Source organism: Microcaecilia unicolor, chromosome 10, assembly GCF_901765095.1.
Source record: "Microcaecilia unicolor chromosome 10, aMicUni1.1, whole genome shotgun sequence".
Lineage (NCBI taxonomy): Eukaryota > Metazoa > Chordata > Amphibia > Gymnophiona > Siphonopidae > Microcaecilia > Microcaecilia unicolor.
The window spans coordinates 119,761,081-119,779,380 of record NC_044040.1 but is presented as its reverse complement, the minus strand read 5'-3'; the positions used below and the strand labels follow the sequence as shown (position 1 = coordinate 119,779,380).

At 39.1% G+C, this 18,300-nt stretch overlaps 1 protein-coding gene across 2 annotated transcripts in view; it reads left to right on the top strand.

Moving 5' to 3' along the window:
- The window catches only part of RYK (receptor like tyrosine kinase), a 1,372,566-nt gene that overhangs the window by 668,142 nt on the left and 686,124 nt on the right, over positions 1-18,300 (top strand). For both annotated transcript variants that reach the window (XM_030217203.1, XM_030217202.1), the window contains exon 9: positions 8,617-8,703. In XM_030217203.1, the coding sequence (XP_030073063.1) occupies positions 8,617-8,703 (87 nt within the window). The remainder of the gene's footprint in view (positions 1-8,616; positions 8,704-18,300) is intronic.

The following is an 18,300-nucleotide window of genomic DNA, read 5'->3' as shown; positions in this document are numbered from 1 at the left end:
TTCGGCAGCGTACAAAGAAGTGTGGAAATCTTTCTCAGCGTGGTGTGCTCTACGTGCGGAGTCGCCTTTCGGACAAACATTCCCGTTATTCTGGAGTTCCTTCTGGACAGGCTTCAAAAAGGGGTTGGTATATAATTCCCTTCGAGTTCAGGTGGCCGCGCTAGCTTGTTTTAGAGGCAAGCTGGACAGTTCCTCTTTAGCAGCTCACTCTGATGTGGTCCGTTTCCTGCGCGGGGCTCTTCGTCTTCGACCTCCACTGCGGCAGCCGTGCCCTTCGTGGCATTTGAATGTGGTGCTGCGAGCCCTCCAGGCACCACCCTTTGAGCCATTGAATAAGGTTTCTGAGAAGGATCTTACACTTAAGACAGTGTTTTTGGTGGTCATCGCTTCGGCTAGGAGGATTTCTGAAATTCAGGCTTTGTCTTGCAGAGATCCTTTTTTGCAGTTTTCTGAAGCAGGGGTGTCGATTTGGACAGTGGTTTTGGCTTTCCATGTCAATCAGGCAGTTTATCTTCCTTCTTTTTGAAGAGAGGATTATCCGGGGGAGTTGCGTTGCTTCATTTCCTGGATGTGCGGAGAGCCTTGTTTCGGTACCTGCAGATCTCAAATGCGTTTCGACGCTTGGATCATCTCTTTGTGCTCTTGACGGGATCGAAAAGAAGTGAGGCGGCTTCTAAGGCTTCCATTGCTCGCTGGATTAAGGAGGCCATTGGGGCGGCGTATCTGTTACAAGGGCGGGCGTCTCCAGTGTAGGGCTGTGGAGTCGGTACAAAAATCCTTCGACTCCGACTCCTCAGTTTATGGTACCTCTGACTCCGACTCCTCAGTTTTTAATATGTATTTTTTTTGCATGTTGACTGAAAGAGTGCAGCATGCAAGGCTGCATGTTAATGTTTGGGTTTAAAATCTATGTCATTGTGACTTTTTATTTTATTTATTAAAGAAACTATAAATATTCATTAATCCTAAAGTTTAAACAAAAAAACACACAAAAAAAACAAGGTTATGTTTATTGTTTTTTTTATCAAGTATAAAGTCATCATAGCATTAGCAAGTATAAAAATCTGGAACAACCACATCCTTTGGAAATTCTAGAACAACATCCTTTGGAAATTAGAACAAAATCAAAGTTAACCTACATAAACCAAAAACATTTGGAAAACCTAAAACAACTTATATATTATTTAAACTTGGCATATATAGCTGTAGAATAGCTGTTAAACATAATCCAAAATTAACTAATATATTGTTCTTAAAAACAGAATTGCTTCTGCCAGATCCTCCTTCATAGAAGCCCTTAAAACTGATTTGATTATTTTCAGTGCTGAAAACAGTCTTTCAACGCTGACTTGGGTGGGTGGCATTGCTGTTACGGTTCTAGCTGCATCACTGACAATCTCTGGATAAACAATGATGGCTTCTTCTATAGTCAGTTTTGATGAGCGGTCAAACTTTTCCTCTTATTTTAATCCTTTAAAAAACTCTTGCATGAATTTCTTTATATGGACATTTACAGGTTGCTTTTCCATGCTTAACTGACATCGCTTTGCTTTTGAAGCTTCCATTTTGTCCAAATAGGCTTGAAAATTCTCTTCTTCATTTAAAGAGGATGAACGTGAGTTACCATTACCACCAGTATTTATAGCTTTAGCTTCATCCAGTGGTTTATGAGTTTCAGGTAGCAACCCTTTCATGCGAACTGCTATGTCATAGAGTGCCTGTTTTCCTGTAGCAATTTGGTCACTGCTCAACAAAATTCGGCTCATTGGATCAACATAAATAGCAGCTAAGAGAATTTGATTATCCAGCAAGAGCTCCTCTCTTTTCCTCATTGAAGATGCAATGCCATCAGCAATTAACCCCCCACTTTTGTTAAGGTTATATATCAAGCCCTTCCATTCCAAGAAGAATTTACCTGGTGTTAAATCTTCATATTGCAGCTTCTTGGTAACAGCAAAAGGGTAAGAAAGTAGCCTTTCTAATTCTGTAACTTGAGCCCACTGGTTTTCTTTTAATGAAACATTTACATTGTCCAGTTCTTCAAGAAAGTCTTTTAGTTCAAGCAAATGCTTTATCATCAAGTAAGTGCTTCCCCAGCACGTTGCTTGATCCAAAATGGCTCCTTTTCCAGCACGTCTCTTCAGAATAGCATCTGTTTTAGGGATCCTGGCTGCAACAGCTACTTGCCTCAACTTGCTAATTAGTGTAGCCGCATGACGATCCTTCAATCCATCTCTTATTGCTAGTTGCAGAGTATGAACAGCACAACGCATATGTTGAATGGTAATAAGCTTAGATGCTTCTTCAGCAATATCAACCAAACTTTCACAGCTTTCTTGAATTGCAGAACTGTCATCTTCTGATATTTGTATGCTGCTTTCTTCATCAACTTCCTTCATTTTTTCAATTGTGCTTAACATATTTGAAGCATTATCAGTTACAATACATAGAATGTGTTCCTTTTTAATTTCAAAATCTTCTAAAACACCTTCCACTAACTTCTACAGATACGCACTGGTATGATGTGCCTGAGTGTCCTTTACTCCTAATTTCCGGGTAATTGTTTTTATGTTTTCATCAGCAAATCTAACATTAATTGCAAAATAATTGACTCTGTGACGTGTGCATGCATCCATTTTAATAAAGACAAAACGTCCTTTCAGACTTTTTCTTAGTCCTTCCTTCTTACATTTGGCCTCTTCAAGTATAAGTTTCCTTATACTTTCTCGTTCCAGAGAAACTCCAAGCTTTTTAGCCATTTCTCCATTTAAGCCTAAAAAGGCTGGTTGTGAAAAAAAAGATAGTGGTATACTATTCTTTACTGCCATTTCAATGATGTGGTTTTTGAATTTTTCTGGTGTCATTGTTATAGTAACTTTGTCAGCTGTAAAAAATCTTGATAGTTGTGTCTGGCCTCCAGTAGATTTCTGATCTTTTATTGACCCTGAAGTAGATGGAATGTTTTCATTGCTATCTTTTTCATTCACAGCTTCTAACACTTTAGGATGGAAACGCTGCAAGTGTCTTTTTAAATTTGATGCTCTTGTAGGTGCATTTTTTTCATAACCACTGAAACTGCTAATTTTTGCATCGCATGCTTTTTCACCATCATAATCTTCTATAATACATTGACATACATAATGTTTCCCATCTGTTGATATTGTAAAGTGTTCATAAACAGCAGACTTTGTCATGTTTCCTGACATTCTTTTTGCCATTGTGAATGGTGTGCCACTTCCACTAAAATATAAAGCTCTTCTTGCAGAGAGAGAGGAAGTTGGGTGGAGTCTCTCTGCTGCCTTATCTGTGTGTGCTGAATGATCTTCTCTTGGAGCTTAAGTTCACTGTGGGGTCAGAGAGGAGGTGCTCTACAGCAGGTCAGTAAATGCAAAGGGAGACTGAGCAGAGGGAAGCTCTCCAGCAAAATAGTTCAGCTGGACTTCACACTAGTGAAACAACTAGGTACTAAGCTTTATTCACAGCAGAGAAGTACTTTATTCAAATGTATGAGGAGTCGGAGTCGGTACATTTTTGCCGACTCCAACTCCGACTCAGTGTACCCAAAATTGCTGCCGACTCCGACTCCACAGCCCTGCTCCAGTGGCCCTGAAGTCTCATTCTGTTTAGGTGCAGGCGGCTTCTTGGCCGGAGGCGTTGGCCTTATCTCTGGAAGAGGTTTGTCGGGCGGCTACTTGGGCTTCCCGTCATACTTTTGCGAAGCATTACAGGCTAGACGTGTATGCTCGGGAGGATGCGAGTTTGGGGCGGAGAGTGTTGGTGCGGGCAGTGTCGGCTTCCCACCCTACTTAAGGAATGCTTTGGTACATCCCACCAGTTCCTGGATTCATCTGCTGCAGGTGACAAGAAAGGTAAAATTATGTCTTACCTGATAATTTTCTTTCCTTTAATGCAGCAGATGAATCCAGAATCCCTCCCTAGTTCAGCCGACTGTTTTTTCGTTTTCCGCACAGGGTGACTGTTTTGTCCTTCTGGGTTCTCTTTTGCAGAGTTCAGTCAGATATGGGACCACGGCAAGGATTCCAATTTTTGGAACAAGTTGGAGTTATTTCGAGGTTCTTATTTGGTTCTCTTTTTAATAGTGAGAATGGTTTCTGGTTGTTATTGGTTTCATATTTTTGGCCTTGGTTACTGCTTATGAATGACATACTAACTGAGGAAGGGGCTGGCCGTCTGGCATTACTGCCTTTAGTTTGTTTATCTCTATCTCCACCTGCTGGTAGGCGGACTTAACCCACAAGTTCCTGGATTCATCTGCTGCATTAAAGGAAAGAAAATTATCAGGTAAGACATAATTTTACCTTACTATCCATTATATCAGTGAAGCGTTGTATACCTAGAGAAATCCATGAACGCAAAGCAAATGGAAAGTTATTAAATCTTAATTTTCGTGTATTCTTATCCCAAAAAGATGCATAATTGGACTGAAAGATTTAGTGTTTTTGGGTAGTATCCAATTTCTTAATAGTCAATAAATTATCATTAATTATACTGATATCAGAATAATCAGATTTAGGAAAAAAGGTACTCATTCTTATTATCAAGGGAATGGGGAAGGATAGCTGTTGCTTTACTGTGAGCAACAGAGGGGAAGTGTCATCAGGGGAGTCTAGCATCCACCAAGTGGACGCTCACAGTAGAAATGCTTGGTTGGAAATTCAATGTCCTTTATGCTTTTGTAGTTCACAGAAATTTGTAGCAACACCGTGGAACATGAAAATTATTCGGGTTGTCTTTTCTTTTCTAGTAGAGAACATAATATTATAAACATCCTGTAATAAGACATGGCATGTAGTACACAAATATATAACTTTTTCCTAAGAAGGACATTTAATGCTGTAGGTAATGAAGTTTATGTCATCAAAATGTCCTGTGTGTCGCACAGAGAATTGCGCTACTGCTAAGAGACTCTTTATTCAGAGGCATTAACTTAGGAACACAGTTCAAGGGTCCCAACCAAGTGAAATGCCTTCCAGGATTCTCTGCTACCAGAAGTACCAACCAAATACTAAATGTGGTCAGAGAAGAGAGTAAGGATTCTAATACTAATATTGATTTGATGTGACCAACAATAGCAAGTTTGGAGCACAGAGTATTCCAGAAATTTGGGACGGGACTCAAATCTTTGGTTTGGGCTGTAGCTTTTTCTGAAGTTATTCCTACATATGGAAAGGGAGAGGAGTCTATGTAAAATGGAGTTGAATAAGTGGCTTGAAGCCTATTGTAAAGAAGGTGGTTTTAGATAGATAGAAGGACGGGGCAGTATGTAGAAATGATGGGCTACATATTTCTGTGACAGGAAAAAGGATCTTTGGGGAGAAATTCAGACAGTATCCACTTGATATTTTTAAAGGGAAATGACCACCAAAATGGCACTTAACTGACTATCTGGTGATATTCAGCACCGAATAGCCAGCTATCCAAGCAGAATACCACCGGGTAGCGACTTAAAGATAGCCGGTTATATCACACGATATAACTGGCTATCCTGCGATTTTCATTGCGGAGTTAGCTATATTTGGCTGCCACAATAGGTGTAATAACTTTGGCCAGCGCCAACTTAACTGGCCAGCTTGAAAAGATGAAACTGGCTAAAGTTAAACTGGATATTCAGTGCTGGTCACCAGAAATGGCCTGCCATTGAATATTCGGGTTCAGCATGGACTGCGGTAAATAGCCCGGCTATCTCCCGTCGTCTGAATATCAGGGCCTATGTTTCTAGACATTTAAACTAGGGGGTGGGGGTGACAAAAGGAATCAAAGGAATTCAGAAAGTCACCCCCAGCAAAAACATGACAACAGTGGGGAAGGTAATGTTGCTATAGAAAACCATTTAAACAACTCACTTAACACATGGAAAGCAGTGAGCACAAATGCTTGTAGTCGAAGTAAAAAGGTTCAAGATTTGCAAGCCCTGATATTTGAGGCAGACTTGAATATTGTTGGTATTACAGAGACATGAGTCAATGATTCCATTACATGGGATCCAACCATACTGGGCTATGACTTTTGTTAGGAAGGATAGGGAGGTGTTAAGAAGGATAGGGAGGGCCAAAAATGTGGGGGAGTGGAACTGTATTAGAACAGCTGAAATGCGGGGAACCTGGGGAAAAGAAGAAGCAATATGGATCATCTTAGAAAGAGAAAATGGAACTTGTATCTACATGGGTGTTATCTATAGAGCTCCCACAGCATTAAACGTAATATATAGAAGGATTATTTAAATGTTAATGGATCTGCCAGAAACGCATAATTAAACTCTCAGGCAATAACTTAGCCAATCAAATATAGGGTGAATATGTAATCTTCATTGATCCATAAAGTACAAAGTCCTTCTCATATACTGTCAAAAATATGAAGGATACTTATCTTTTATTTATTTCTTCATCCGTTTATAAATTTTTTATATATATAAAATTCAAAACAGAGGTCATTCCATGCCAAATGGTCTAAACCTTCCCACCATCATGTCTCCAATTTTGTTCAAATTTTATCTGTTGCGTGAGTCAGGTGTTAAACGAAGTTTCTCAAAATTTGAGGTCTCTAACTACAATAGTTGCAAGCATACTAAATATAACATACTTTAACCTGAGTAAATGGCTACTTAATGGTGGCATTGCAAAACAAAAACATAACAGTGTTGTAGAGCACAATTTTCTCTTTCAGCTGATACTGTTCACAAGCTGATTCAGGCAGACTCTTTAATAATTGGCTTTGAACTTTGGTACATTTTACCATTTGCGCTGACAGTGCCAACTTTGAGAGATCCTGCAGGGCGGTTATAGATGCTGGTTAGTTGGAATCTGGCAGTATTATGTCCAGCACAAGCATAATGCTTGTTCAAAATTTCAAGTCCGTATCTTTGTTTGCATGGAAGTTGTTGCGGTCTGAATATTGGTCCAAATATGTTCCGATGAGTCGCGACCAATTTTGATGCACACTTTGAGTCAACTTGTTTGACTGGATTTTGCAATCTATCATGTTAAATGTATTTCATCGGAATTAGCATCAAAAACCACAGGATTTGAATTTTTTTAGCCATTCTTATAAATGTGTTTGGTTTTTATTAGACCCCAAAAATGGCATTTTGGTAAATGTCGCATGCTTATGGACTGAAACCTTCAGAAAAGGGGGTCTAGATCTGCAACTATTGCAGTTAGAGACCTCAAATTTTGGGAAACTTAGTTTAACACCTGACTCACGCAACAGATAAAATTTGAACAAAATTGGAGAACATGATGGTGGGAACTTTTTTTAATTTTAGACCACTTGGCATGGAATGACCCACAGGAGACCCATCAAACTGACATGAATTCATGTTTCGCCATATAGCTGTTTCAAGGTCTGTCTCCATATAGATTCATTATCATGGTAGATTTAAAATGAATCAATTACAAATTCAATCTAGACTCTCTATCATTTACCTTGATGTATTCTATATATGGCTCGGCAGTGTAGGGCATTTCTATCGGGCAAGTAAAACACCATTCCAGATATCACTGGCTTACCACAATGTAAAGCAACTTACTCTTACAGAGATCAAGATGTAATTTAGCATATACTTTTCTTAAAACCTATTAATTAAACTGTAGATAATCATATCAAATATTTTTTATTTAGTACAAATCAGTAAACATGGATACATAAAACCATTCATCATCTCCAGCCACTCCACACAGATTTTTTCATTAATAGTGAATCAATGCTTTTTGCATTACCTGGAGGTAAAAAGTTCAGTCATGGGATTCTGGTGAGGATTTTTGAGACCCGTTGACTGAACCTTTAGCTTTGGGTATACGTTTGCTCCTCCTAATGAAGCAACTAGTGAAATGCGCGGTCCCCAGTATAGAGAGGAGTGAAGCTGAAGATTATCCCATGCGTTATCTGAAGTTCAGTCATTCACACATTCTGACACTGGATTTACAGTTTTCTGTTATGATGCTTGGATTGATGAACACAACAAGGCTGGCAGCTTGCTGAAGTGACGTGGAACTGTTTCACATTCTTCCCTGCAGTAATAAGACAGAGATGAGGGGAAGTAACGTGATATTTGTTGCTTATTAAGTAAAGTTCAGCTGAACACTAAGTAAGTTGAGGTCTGGCCTGTTTAGAGGGCTAACTAACTTGTTGAAAAAGCATTGATTCACTATTAATGAAAAACCTGTGTGTGAGTGGCTGGAGATGAATGAATGGTTTTGTGTGTCCATGTTTATTGATTTATTACTAAGTGGACTCTAGCTTTAATTTAAATAACCCCAAATTTTTGATTAATATACTTTCTTACACAGGCACTTGGGAAGTCCAGTTTGCAGATCCTGCATCTTAACTGGTGTTGTCTGATACAAAGTTCCAAACTCGCAATGTCCTAAAGGAGGAAGCTCCAAATTTAAATATGAACTACTCTGTCTGAAATGTCTTGATGCATGCATCAAGACATCAGCTAAGAGTCTGACTATCCCAGACTAATAGAAATTAAATGTTCTCACCTTTAGTTCAGTTATATATTTAGAAATCTTTAACAAATTGTTCTAAAATAATATTTCTTATAAATATTAGTTGAAATGGGCTTATAATTCTTTTGACAATCTTTTGCTTCAGGTACTTTTGGACGAATTTTCCATGGAATTCTTGTAGATGAAAAGATCTCCACAAAACAGAAACATGTCTTCATGGAAACCGTGAAAGGTAAGCTATTCAAAGGAGGTTTTTTTTTTACTTAAACAGAATGGAATGGTTTTCTCTTCTAGTACTGGTCTCTCTAAGAGATGATGTTAAATGCAGATGGAGTTCTCACACAAAAGGAAGGCACACCGACCTCCAGCAGCAATATTGTGAGACTGCTGCTGGAAGGTCACGGGCAGCCATTTTGGCTGAGGAAGACAGCATGGGTGAGGATCACCTGCCCCGACTTTCCACTAGGACAGTCAGGAGTATATGTCATTTCCTCTTTGATCCCTCATACCCTCTCTAATCCAGGATCTCTTTCTACTTTCCTCCCTTCATTCCTGTCCCCCAGCTGCCTTCTGCATATTTACTTTTTTCTGTCTCCACCATGACTTCCAATGTCTGTCCCTCTGTCCATTCTTTGATAACCCCTACCTATTCTCTGAAATCTTTGTCCCTTTCCTCCCTTCCTAGCACCAGTCACTAAGACTTCTCCCCAATAAAATAGCCAAAAATTGATTGGAACAGCAGAAAGAGACTTGATTTTTACTTTTAATATGTAAATATGTATATTTATGCAAATATGCTTTCTGATCAGCCTGTTTAAAAAACAAACAAACATTTTTCCAGACCAAAATTGAAAGTTTGACACTTTGGAATAGATTGCAGAGGGAAGGGGTGGAGAAGGAACAAATCTATGGCAGTGGGTGGAGGTTAAGTAGAGGAATGAGAAAATGTCAGAAGCAGACCAAAATTGGAGAAACTGTAGGTAATTATTCTCTGGCATTTTAAATATTAACTTATTTTGGAACCAATGCTGTACAAATATTTACCTCCAGATTTTTCCTTGTCTCTAAATATATTAGTTATTAAACCCCCAGATCTCTAGTTTACTAAACAAGTTGAGAAATTATGCACGCTATGACTTAGGAATGCTTTCCAGTGAACGTTGTAGAAGGAAAATGAACTTACAGCATGCAGAGGAACTGAGCATCATGTTTTCAGAGAGCTCCCATGAGATCCAGTTAAAGTTTAACCTAGGCACACCCCAAGTTTTTCTTAGTGACTGTAGCAGCCTGAGGTAACTGTAGAGCTCAAAAGGACACATTGTTTCCCTGATGTGGGCTATATTGTATTTTTGTTCTCTGACTTCTTGTGACATTCTTAATTTAAAAAAAAGACACATTGGATGCCTCCCGTTTGGAGTTTGGTAGGTGGAATGCAAATCCCATAGGTGCAATGAGAGCAAAGCAAAGACTTAGACGTAAAGCTGGTGGTTGAACAGGACAGCATCTCAATGATCCTGGCAGACAAGTTCACTCAAGAGATTTTCTAAAACTTTCTTGCAGTGCTTGAAGACAAACTCAATAAATTATAATCTGCTTTGGAGGACACAAGAGAAAAGCTTGATTCTCACACTCGAAGGGTGGGGTGAAGCAGAGGTCAGGAATCTCTGCGCAGGATGTATGGGCTGGCTGTCTCAAGACCCCTCTTGAGCTGCTATGTATGGCCTATGTGGTTATGGTTGAATGCAATAGCATTCATCTAATAGAGCTGCTAGAGACCGTGAGAATTTGGAACTGGTAGCTATTTTTGAACGCTGGCTACCGGAAGAGCTGGGACTTCTGAATCCGGAGAGATTACTTTCACATGTGAGAGGGCTCATAGGGTAGGTCTGCTGGGAGACCATACTGCACCCATGTCCAGTTATTGCTCAAATTCTTAACTGGACAGAAAAGGAGAGGCTTATGTGGTGCATTCATCGCAATGGCACTTCGAGAATACAAGGGAGAAAAAACTGATGCTCTTTGACCAATTATTCTGTGCAAGAGACACACAAGCGTGAACAGTTGTAGATGGAAAATGTGATACGCATGTGTGTGAAGAGACTGTATGCCATGGATGAAGATTCTGAGTGTGTGTGTTTATGACTGTCAGAACATTTGGCAGTCTGTGTGTTTGTATAAGAAGTAAAGGCTTATGTATATGTGGGAGGATGTCTATGAAGGGGTTTTCCATATATGGGGGGGCTTGTGTGTATATGTTTTTGAGGGAGGGTGTAGGCTGAATGTGTGGGAGGCTTGTATGTTTGTGGTAGGGGTTGTATTCTTGGCGGTGTTTGCAGGACAGGAGGGGGCATTTGGAGGTATGTAGACAGGCTTGGTATAGTGATTGGGTTGATAGTGGTTTATATATGATATATTTTTGAGAGGTATGGCTGTGTCTGTAGGAGATGAGTGGGTGGCTGGGAGGAATATATGTGGGGGAATATAAGGATGTGTGTAGGGAGAATGATGCAGTATGGGTTTGTGTGGACGAGGGTTATAAGGGTAGGAAAGAACTAAGGGTTATGTGTGTTTTTAGGGAGCTATGACTCTGTATCTGGGATGTGTATGTGTGGGGAGATATGTTTTGGAAACTGCCTTTCAGAACCATTTTTTACTAGCTGTACTAGGGGCAGGTATATATGATATATGTTTAAGAATTTGGAAATATGGAGGATGTGATTTTTGAAAGCTTGGTGCCATCCTTCACCAGCTATTTATTTGCCTATGATGTTCTGTGTCAAAGTGCTGGAAGATTGGTGGAGGTGGAATGAGGGTAGTTTTAAATGGGATTTCGAGATGTAGTGGGTCACTGAAAATTAAAAAAATCCATAATCTTAGATTTTTAAGTTTTCCACTGACCCATACCTGGCACTTTTTGAACTTCTCAAAATGTACCTGAAAGAGATTTTACAATATCCTCAAGCTGATACAATTTTACGCAAAGAAAAGTTAAACTCTGGAAGTTGCTGCTGGTAATGGCTGTTAACGTATCTGCGTTTTAAAAAGGTTTGGACAAGTTCCTGTTGGAAAAGTCCATAGTCTGCTATAGAGATAGAAATGGGGAAACCACTGCTTACCCTAGGATTGGTAACATGGAATGTTGCCACTATTTGGGTTTCTGCCAGGTACTTGTGACTGGATTGGCCAGTATGGCTTTTCTTATGACTTCTTGCATATGTCATCTGCAAGTAGGAAGTGACACAAGGAGGAGGGAAGCGGCTCGAGCACTGTATGTATTTTGCCTGATGGGGCCTCGGTGTCCCTGCCAACAAAGGTATGGTTAGCACGTGCGAGGCAGGGGGAGGGAGCAGGATACTAGGCTAGACGGACCATTGGTCTGACCCAATATGGCTGTTCTTATGTTAGTTCAGAATATATTTTATATTTTGAGATGCTTCAAGGTGACTAAGGAAGAAGGTAATTTAGATCAGATTGTATCAATAGATAGTCTTGACATGTCTCAATTGGAGTTATCTGAAGGCGTAATTACCAAACAAGGTACCTTACTGGCTAAATTCTGAAGCAGAAAAAAATATGATTTTTTTTGTAATCATCAGGTTTATGTTCCCTGAGGTAGCCAGACAAACACAGCTTCGTAGGAAGCAATTTCTGCATTTGAAACCTGGAGTTGTCTGCAGGAGCCACTTTTTCTTAACGCTTCCCTGCAAATACATGTATGGTCACCTATGGGAATAATAGTTATATTTTTGTAGACCATGTTCTTGAAGAAGATGTTACTTAAATAATTTTTCTTTGGTTGAGTTAGGTAGAAGTGGAACTATTTTGTAAATTTAAGTTATATACCTGTTCAGCGCTTTGGAAATTGTTTTCTTGGTCTATTTTTCTTTTTCAGGTGTCACCACTTGTTAGCTCCAAAGTGTGGACTAAATGATTTATTAATTTTCTTCTGAATGTTTATTTTCAAATGTAGTATTTCTAGTCATTTTTTTTTTACTATTAGTTTGTAAAAATGTAGAAATACTGCTAAAAAAAAAAAAAAAGATGGAATTCTGGTCAGCTTGAGGCCTATAAGTTTTTTTGCATAGAAAACATTGGGGATTTTTTGGGAGGTTTGGTTCTCCAAAAATAGTTATATATTTACACATTTCTACATGCTAATTGTGAGAACTTCCATCCTTTGTTTAAGTAAGTTGTTATGCCAACAAGCAGGTAGACAGATGGACATTGACCCCTTTTGTATTTTATTTAATTTATTTCTTGTACTTGATATACCGCAAATAGATCCAATACTGGCGACTAAGCAGTTTACAATAAAAACAAATCAAAGCTGACGATGGAGGGGGCATACAAGAGGGAAGAGGGGGGATGGAAATCAGTAAGGAAAGGGAAGAGAAAAGCTAAGTGGGAGGTGAATTAGAAGAGAAAAGAGAGGTTTTAAAAAGTTTTAAAGGACTGGATGTGTTGATAAACAAGAGAATATTTGATTTGTTTACATTTAGGGCCCTGTTTACTAAGCTGTGCTGTAAGCGCGCAAACGATAGAGACACCCATTATATTCCTGTGGGTGTCTGTAGCGTTAGCGTGCGCTAATTTTGAGTGTGTGCTAAAAAGTTAGTGCGCCTACAGCGTGGTTTAGTAAACAGGGCCCTTAGTTAATTGGCTCTCTGTTAAGTTTCAGGTACTATCAGGCTCATTTTCGAAAGAGATGGACGTCCATCTTTCGACATAAATCGGAACAGGGACGTCCATCTCCCAGGGACGTCCAAATCGGTATAATCGAAACCCGATTTTGGACGTCTCCAACTGCAGTCCGTCAGAAGGACGTCCAAATCTCAAGAGGGCGTGCCAGGGATGTGTTCAAGGCGGGACTAGGGCATTTCTAAGACATGGACGTCTTTCAGCGATAATGGAACCAAAACAAAGATGTCCAAGTCTAAAACTTAGACGTTTTGAGCTAGACCTGTTTTTATAATGATTAGCTGCAGTGGGAATTGAACCTACTTACCCAGGATCAAAGTCTGTTGCACTAACCACTAGGCTAGTCCTCTACTCCACACTAGAGGTGCCCCAAATGACCAGGTGACCACTGGAGGGACTCGGGGATCACCTCCCCTTACTCCCCCAAATCATAAAACATTTTTCCAAACAGCACTTTCAAAAGAAAAATACTTCTTTTTTTTTTTGTAGAAAATGACCTTTCCTGTTCTGATTTTGGGTGTTTTACAAAATACGTCCAAATTCAGACTTAGATGTCAAATCCAAAAATGGCCTTTCTGTATTTGACTTGCCCAAAGTCTCAAGGAGCAGCAGTGGGAATTGAACCCATGTTACCAGGATCAAAGCCCACTGCACTAACCATTAAGCCACGCCCCCTCTGTTTTGGATGTCTTGCATTTGGACCTTTTTTTGGTTCGAAAATGGACCAAAAACAAGGATGTCCAAATCACAGGACATCCTTGGTATTTTCGAAACAAAAGATGGACGTCCATCTTTTTTTGAAAATGACCTTCTCCCCACCTCCAAATTTGGACGTCTGTAAACCGTCCAAATTCCGACTAAGACGTTTCTTTCAAATTTGCCCCTCTATATATATATGCAATACAGTCAGAAACATATCATCACAAAATATACATAAATAATTTTTAAACAGCATATACTAGCCCCGTCTTTGGCCGTTTTCAATCCAGGGCTAAAAGCCTCACCTCTTAACGCTGCTTTTGACTCCTATTTAGATTGTGAGCTCTTTGAGCAGGGACTGTTTTTTCATTTATAGTGTACAGTGCTGCGTATGCCTTGTAGTGCTATAGAAGTGATAAGTAGTAGTAGTAGTAATATATTATATTTGTGTACTACCTTCATTAAACATATGTTGACTATAATTACAAGTCCAAACAAAAAAAACAGCACCACGGGCCTTTAAAAATGGAACACAGTTCTTTAATGAATGAGCCTTGACAAAAAGATGGATCCATTTTGATACAGAAAGTGAAAGTGCCTTGGTGCTTTGTAGCTTTACTACATGAGACGTGGGGTAAGGAATAATATATTGTAGAGGAATATATTCGAGTTATTCCCCAAGTTTTCCACGTCATCACTGTGACCCCTGATGCAGGTGCTAGTCACCGAAACACGGCCGTGTCGGGTCTTTTTGTCAAGGCTCATTCATTAAAGAACTGTGTTCCATTTTTAAAGGCCCGTGGTGCTGTTTTTTTTGTTTGGACTTTAGTTTTGTACTTTGTTCCCTCTCTTTTGTTTACATACGACTATAATTACAAGAACACAACATAGGTGTTAATATCAGTACAACACTTATAAACTACTAATTTCCCCAAGAAAGGTTCATTGCGATGTTTGAAAAATAGAAATTAAAAAGCCAACTTGTCATACATTACATAACCATTAGTGGCGTAGCTAGGGGCGCCAGGGAGCGGCCGCTCCCCCAACAGACTTCCGCTGGTGCCAGAGCCTACTTTTTACTCAATGTGTTGGCATTTAAAACACGCGCTAGCAGAAGTCCACTCTCGATCCCCCTGCGCCTTCAACCTGGCTCCGCTTCTGATAACCATAATATAAAACCTTCCAAAACTAAACAGCATGTTAGAGTCACTCAAATAAAAAAGTTTTAATCTTTTTCTGGAATACTAAATAATTCAATTAATGTCTTATAGTTCGTGGGAAGGGAATTCCAAAGAGAAACCCCCAAGACTGAAAAAATTGAGTTATTTCTGATGATATATATATGAAAAAAAAGGAAGGCATAATAACAGCCAAAAGTTACTTAAATGATGCGACAATCTAGGGAAGGTAATAGAAACTATGTTTATCAATAACTCAGAAGTATCGCTGTGCAGAATTTGAAAAACAAACAAACATAATGTTTTAAATTGGCTTCCAATTCATAAATTTGTTCAGTGAAGATTCGAAATATGAGGCTACACTACTATATGTACTGAGTTTGAAAATTAATTTAGCTGAAGTATACTGTGTAAGTTGTAACTTCTTCAGTAGTTTGTAGATAAACCAAGGTAAAGAGTGTTATGGTAATCAAGATGTGGTAAAATAACATTTGAATTAATATAGCAAATGCAGCTTGATAAAGTAAGATCTTAAGAGCCACAGTTAGTTACTTGTGGACTGTATGAGAAAGAAGAGTCCAATATCTCACCCGGAACCTTGGATTCAGTTTCAAATGGGAAAATTTGATCGTTCAACAACATAATCATGAGGGAACAATAGTATCTATGTTCCTAAACAACAATACCCTTTGTTTCGTTAGAATTGTTTCAAGTTATTATCCAAAGCCTATGTTTGTATCTTATTCATTAAATAATAAATACCCAACAAAATCTTACTAATGAAGTCAGAGCTTTCAACAGGAATTGATAATAACAGAATATCATCAGCATAAGACAAAAGAAGTTCTCCCAAATCAAGTTCTACCAGTGTACTCATTAAAAAATTTTAAAGGCTAAGGGATAGCACAGAACCCTGTGGAACACCGCACCCTGGCGCCCAAATTTAGAAAATGATTTATTCAACTGGACACAATAGATCCAGTTGTATAGAAGTTCACGAAACCATGTGAATAATGTTCCTGAAATACCATTACCACTCAAGCAATAAAGAATGATCAACTGCATCAAAAGCCGCAGATATTGGAGCAATATTGCTTGCGTACACACTCTAATAGCTCTTTCACGTAGATAGGCAATGCTTTTAGCATTGTTTCTGTAGTTTGGACAGTTCTGAACCCAAACTGAGACTTATACAAATAATAAATTTATCTAAGATTCAGTCAGTTTAGGAGTCCTTTTACTAAGGTGCGCTGGAAAATGGCCAGCGGTAGTGTAGACATGTGTTTTGGGCGTGCGCAGAATCATTTTTAGCACACCTGCAAAAATGCCTTTTTAAATTTTGCCGAAAATGGACGTGCGTCAAATGAAAATTGCTACGTGTCCATTTTGAGTCTGAGACCTTACCACCAGCCATTGACCTAGCGGTAAAGTCTGACGCGGTAACTGTGCAGTAATGACCTACACATGCCAAATGCCAATTGGCACGCGTAGCTGACGTGCACCAGAAAATAAAAAAAAATTTTGGCCGCGCATAGCAGACGTGCGCCAAAATGAAAGCAAGGGCCATGCGGTAGCTGTGCAGTAACTCTATTTTGGTGGATGTTGGGTGCGCGTAGACGCTTACGCAGCTTAGTAAAAGGGACCCTAATTAAAGAAAGGGATGTTTGCCACTGGACGGTAACTAGAAGGTAATATCAAATCTAAATTAGAACCTTTGGGTAAGGGCTAAGAACTATACCAACCCATACCTAAAGATAAAGTGTCAAATAATATCCAATCATTAATTCAGGAAACAAGCCACGATAGAACAGTCTGAGGGTTGGTGGAAAACAATGAAACAGGACAATTATCCAAACAACATTGTGATTTTGAAACTTTTAATCAAAAGAGAATGAACCTCTTCCACAGTCATTGGCTTAAACTTACCCCAAATTTGATCAGCAATTACAGAGGTAATACTATCTATCTCATTACTGATTATGGAAATTACCAGCAGCAAATCACGAAGAATGTTAAATCAGCAAAAACGTCAGCCAGAGCTTATGCTGAAGGCATCAAAATATTGGAATCATTAGAAAATAAAGACTGATTAGTTAAATTTCTTACAAGAGCACAATGTTTTTTTTGCTATTAATTGAAGCAGAACCAACTATCCTACTATAAGATTTTCTAGCATTTGCTACCTCCCTCTTATAATGCAGAAAATCCAGCTTCCTAGATTTGTGCTATTGTTTCTCTAATCGTCAGCATAATTGTTTCAATTTCCCTACCTTACCTTGGGGAGTTTCTTGAAGAATTAACCTTTTTATTTATTTTTGTTACATTTGTACCCCGCGCTTTCCCACTCATGGCAGGCTCAATGCGGCTTACATGGGGCAATGGAGGGTTTAAGTGACTTGCCCAGAGTCACAAGGAGCTGCCTGTGCCTGAAGTGGGAATTGAACTCAGTTCCTCAGTTCCCCCAGGACCAAAGTCCACCACCCTAACCACTAGGCCACTCCTCCACTACAGAGACCTGAGTCCCAACAAGAGTTTAAAGAGTCAACATTGGACCCAGATGGAGGCAGGGAAGTAACATCTCAGATGAAAAAAGGTCAGAATTCAGTTTGCCCTTAGTTGTAATCCATCCAACAGGTTGTTTTAAAATAGTTTTAGATAATCAATATTAATAAAAAATCTAGCTGAAATGGTCCAACCAAGGAACAATTGACCAAGCTAGCGATTCAACTAAATTAGAGGGATAAGTTGCACTAAAATCTGAAGAATGACCTTTTTCATGAGTAGGTCCGCCATTATGATAAAACAAATCATACGATTTTAAAATGCTTTAAAATTCAAATATCTGTACTAAAATCATCCTGTACATGAAGATACACATCCCTAAGAACTGACAAACTGCTTGAGAATAATTTCAACTATCTTACTCCAAGTCTCTGGGAGACAATAAATCAGACGCAGACCAATAGCATTGGAACTACAGTGACATCATCATGAAATCTGAATAGCATTATTTCCCAAATCTGGATAAGTACCGGAATCAAGACACCTTTATAAATCTACTGTATAATAATGCTAATCCACCACCTCTTTTACCTTGTCAGGGGCGTGAACAATGCCAAACACAATGGACATTACTGGGTAAGAATCAGACTATCTTGATCAGTAAGGCAAGTTTCAGTAGTGAACAAAAAGCCTAGATCTAAGGAACTAGAAGATCGTGTAATAATAGGGTCTTATTATTCACAGACCTAGCA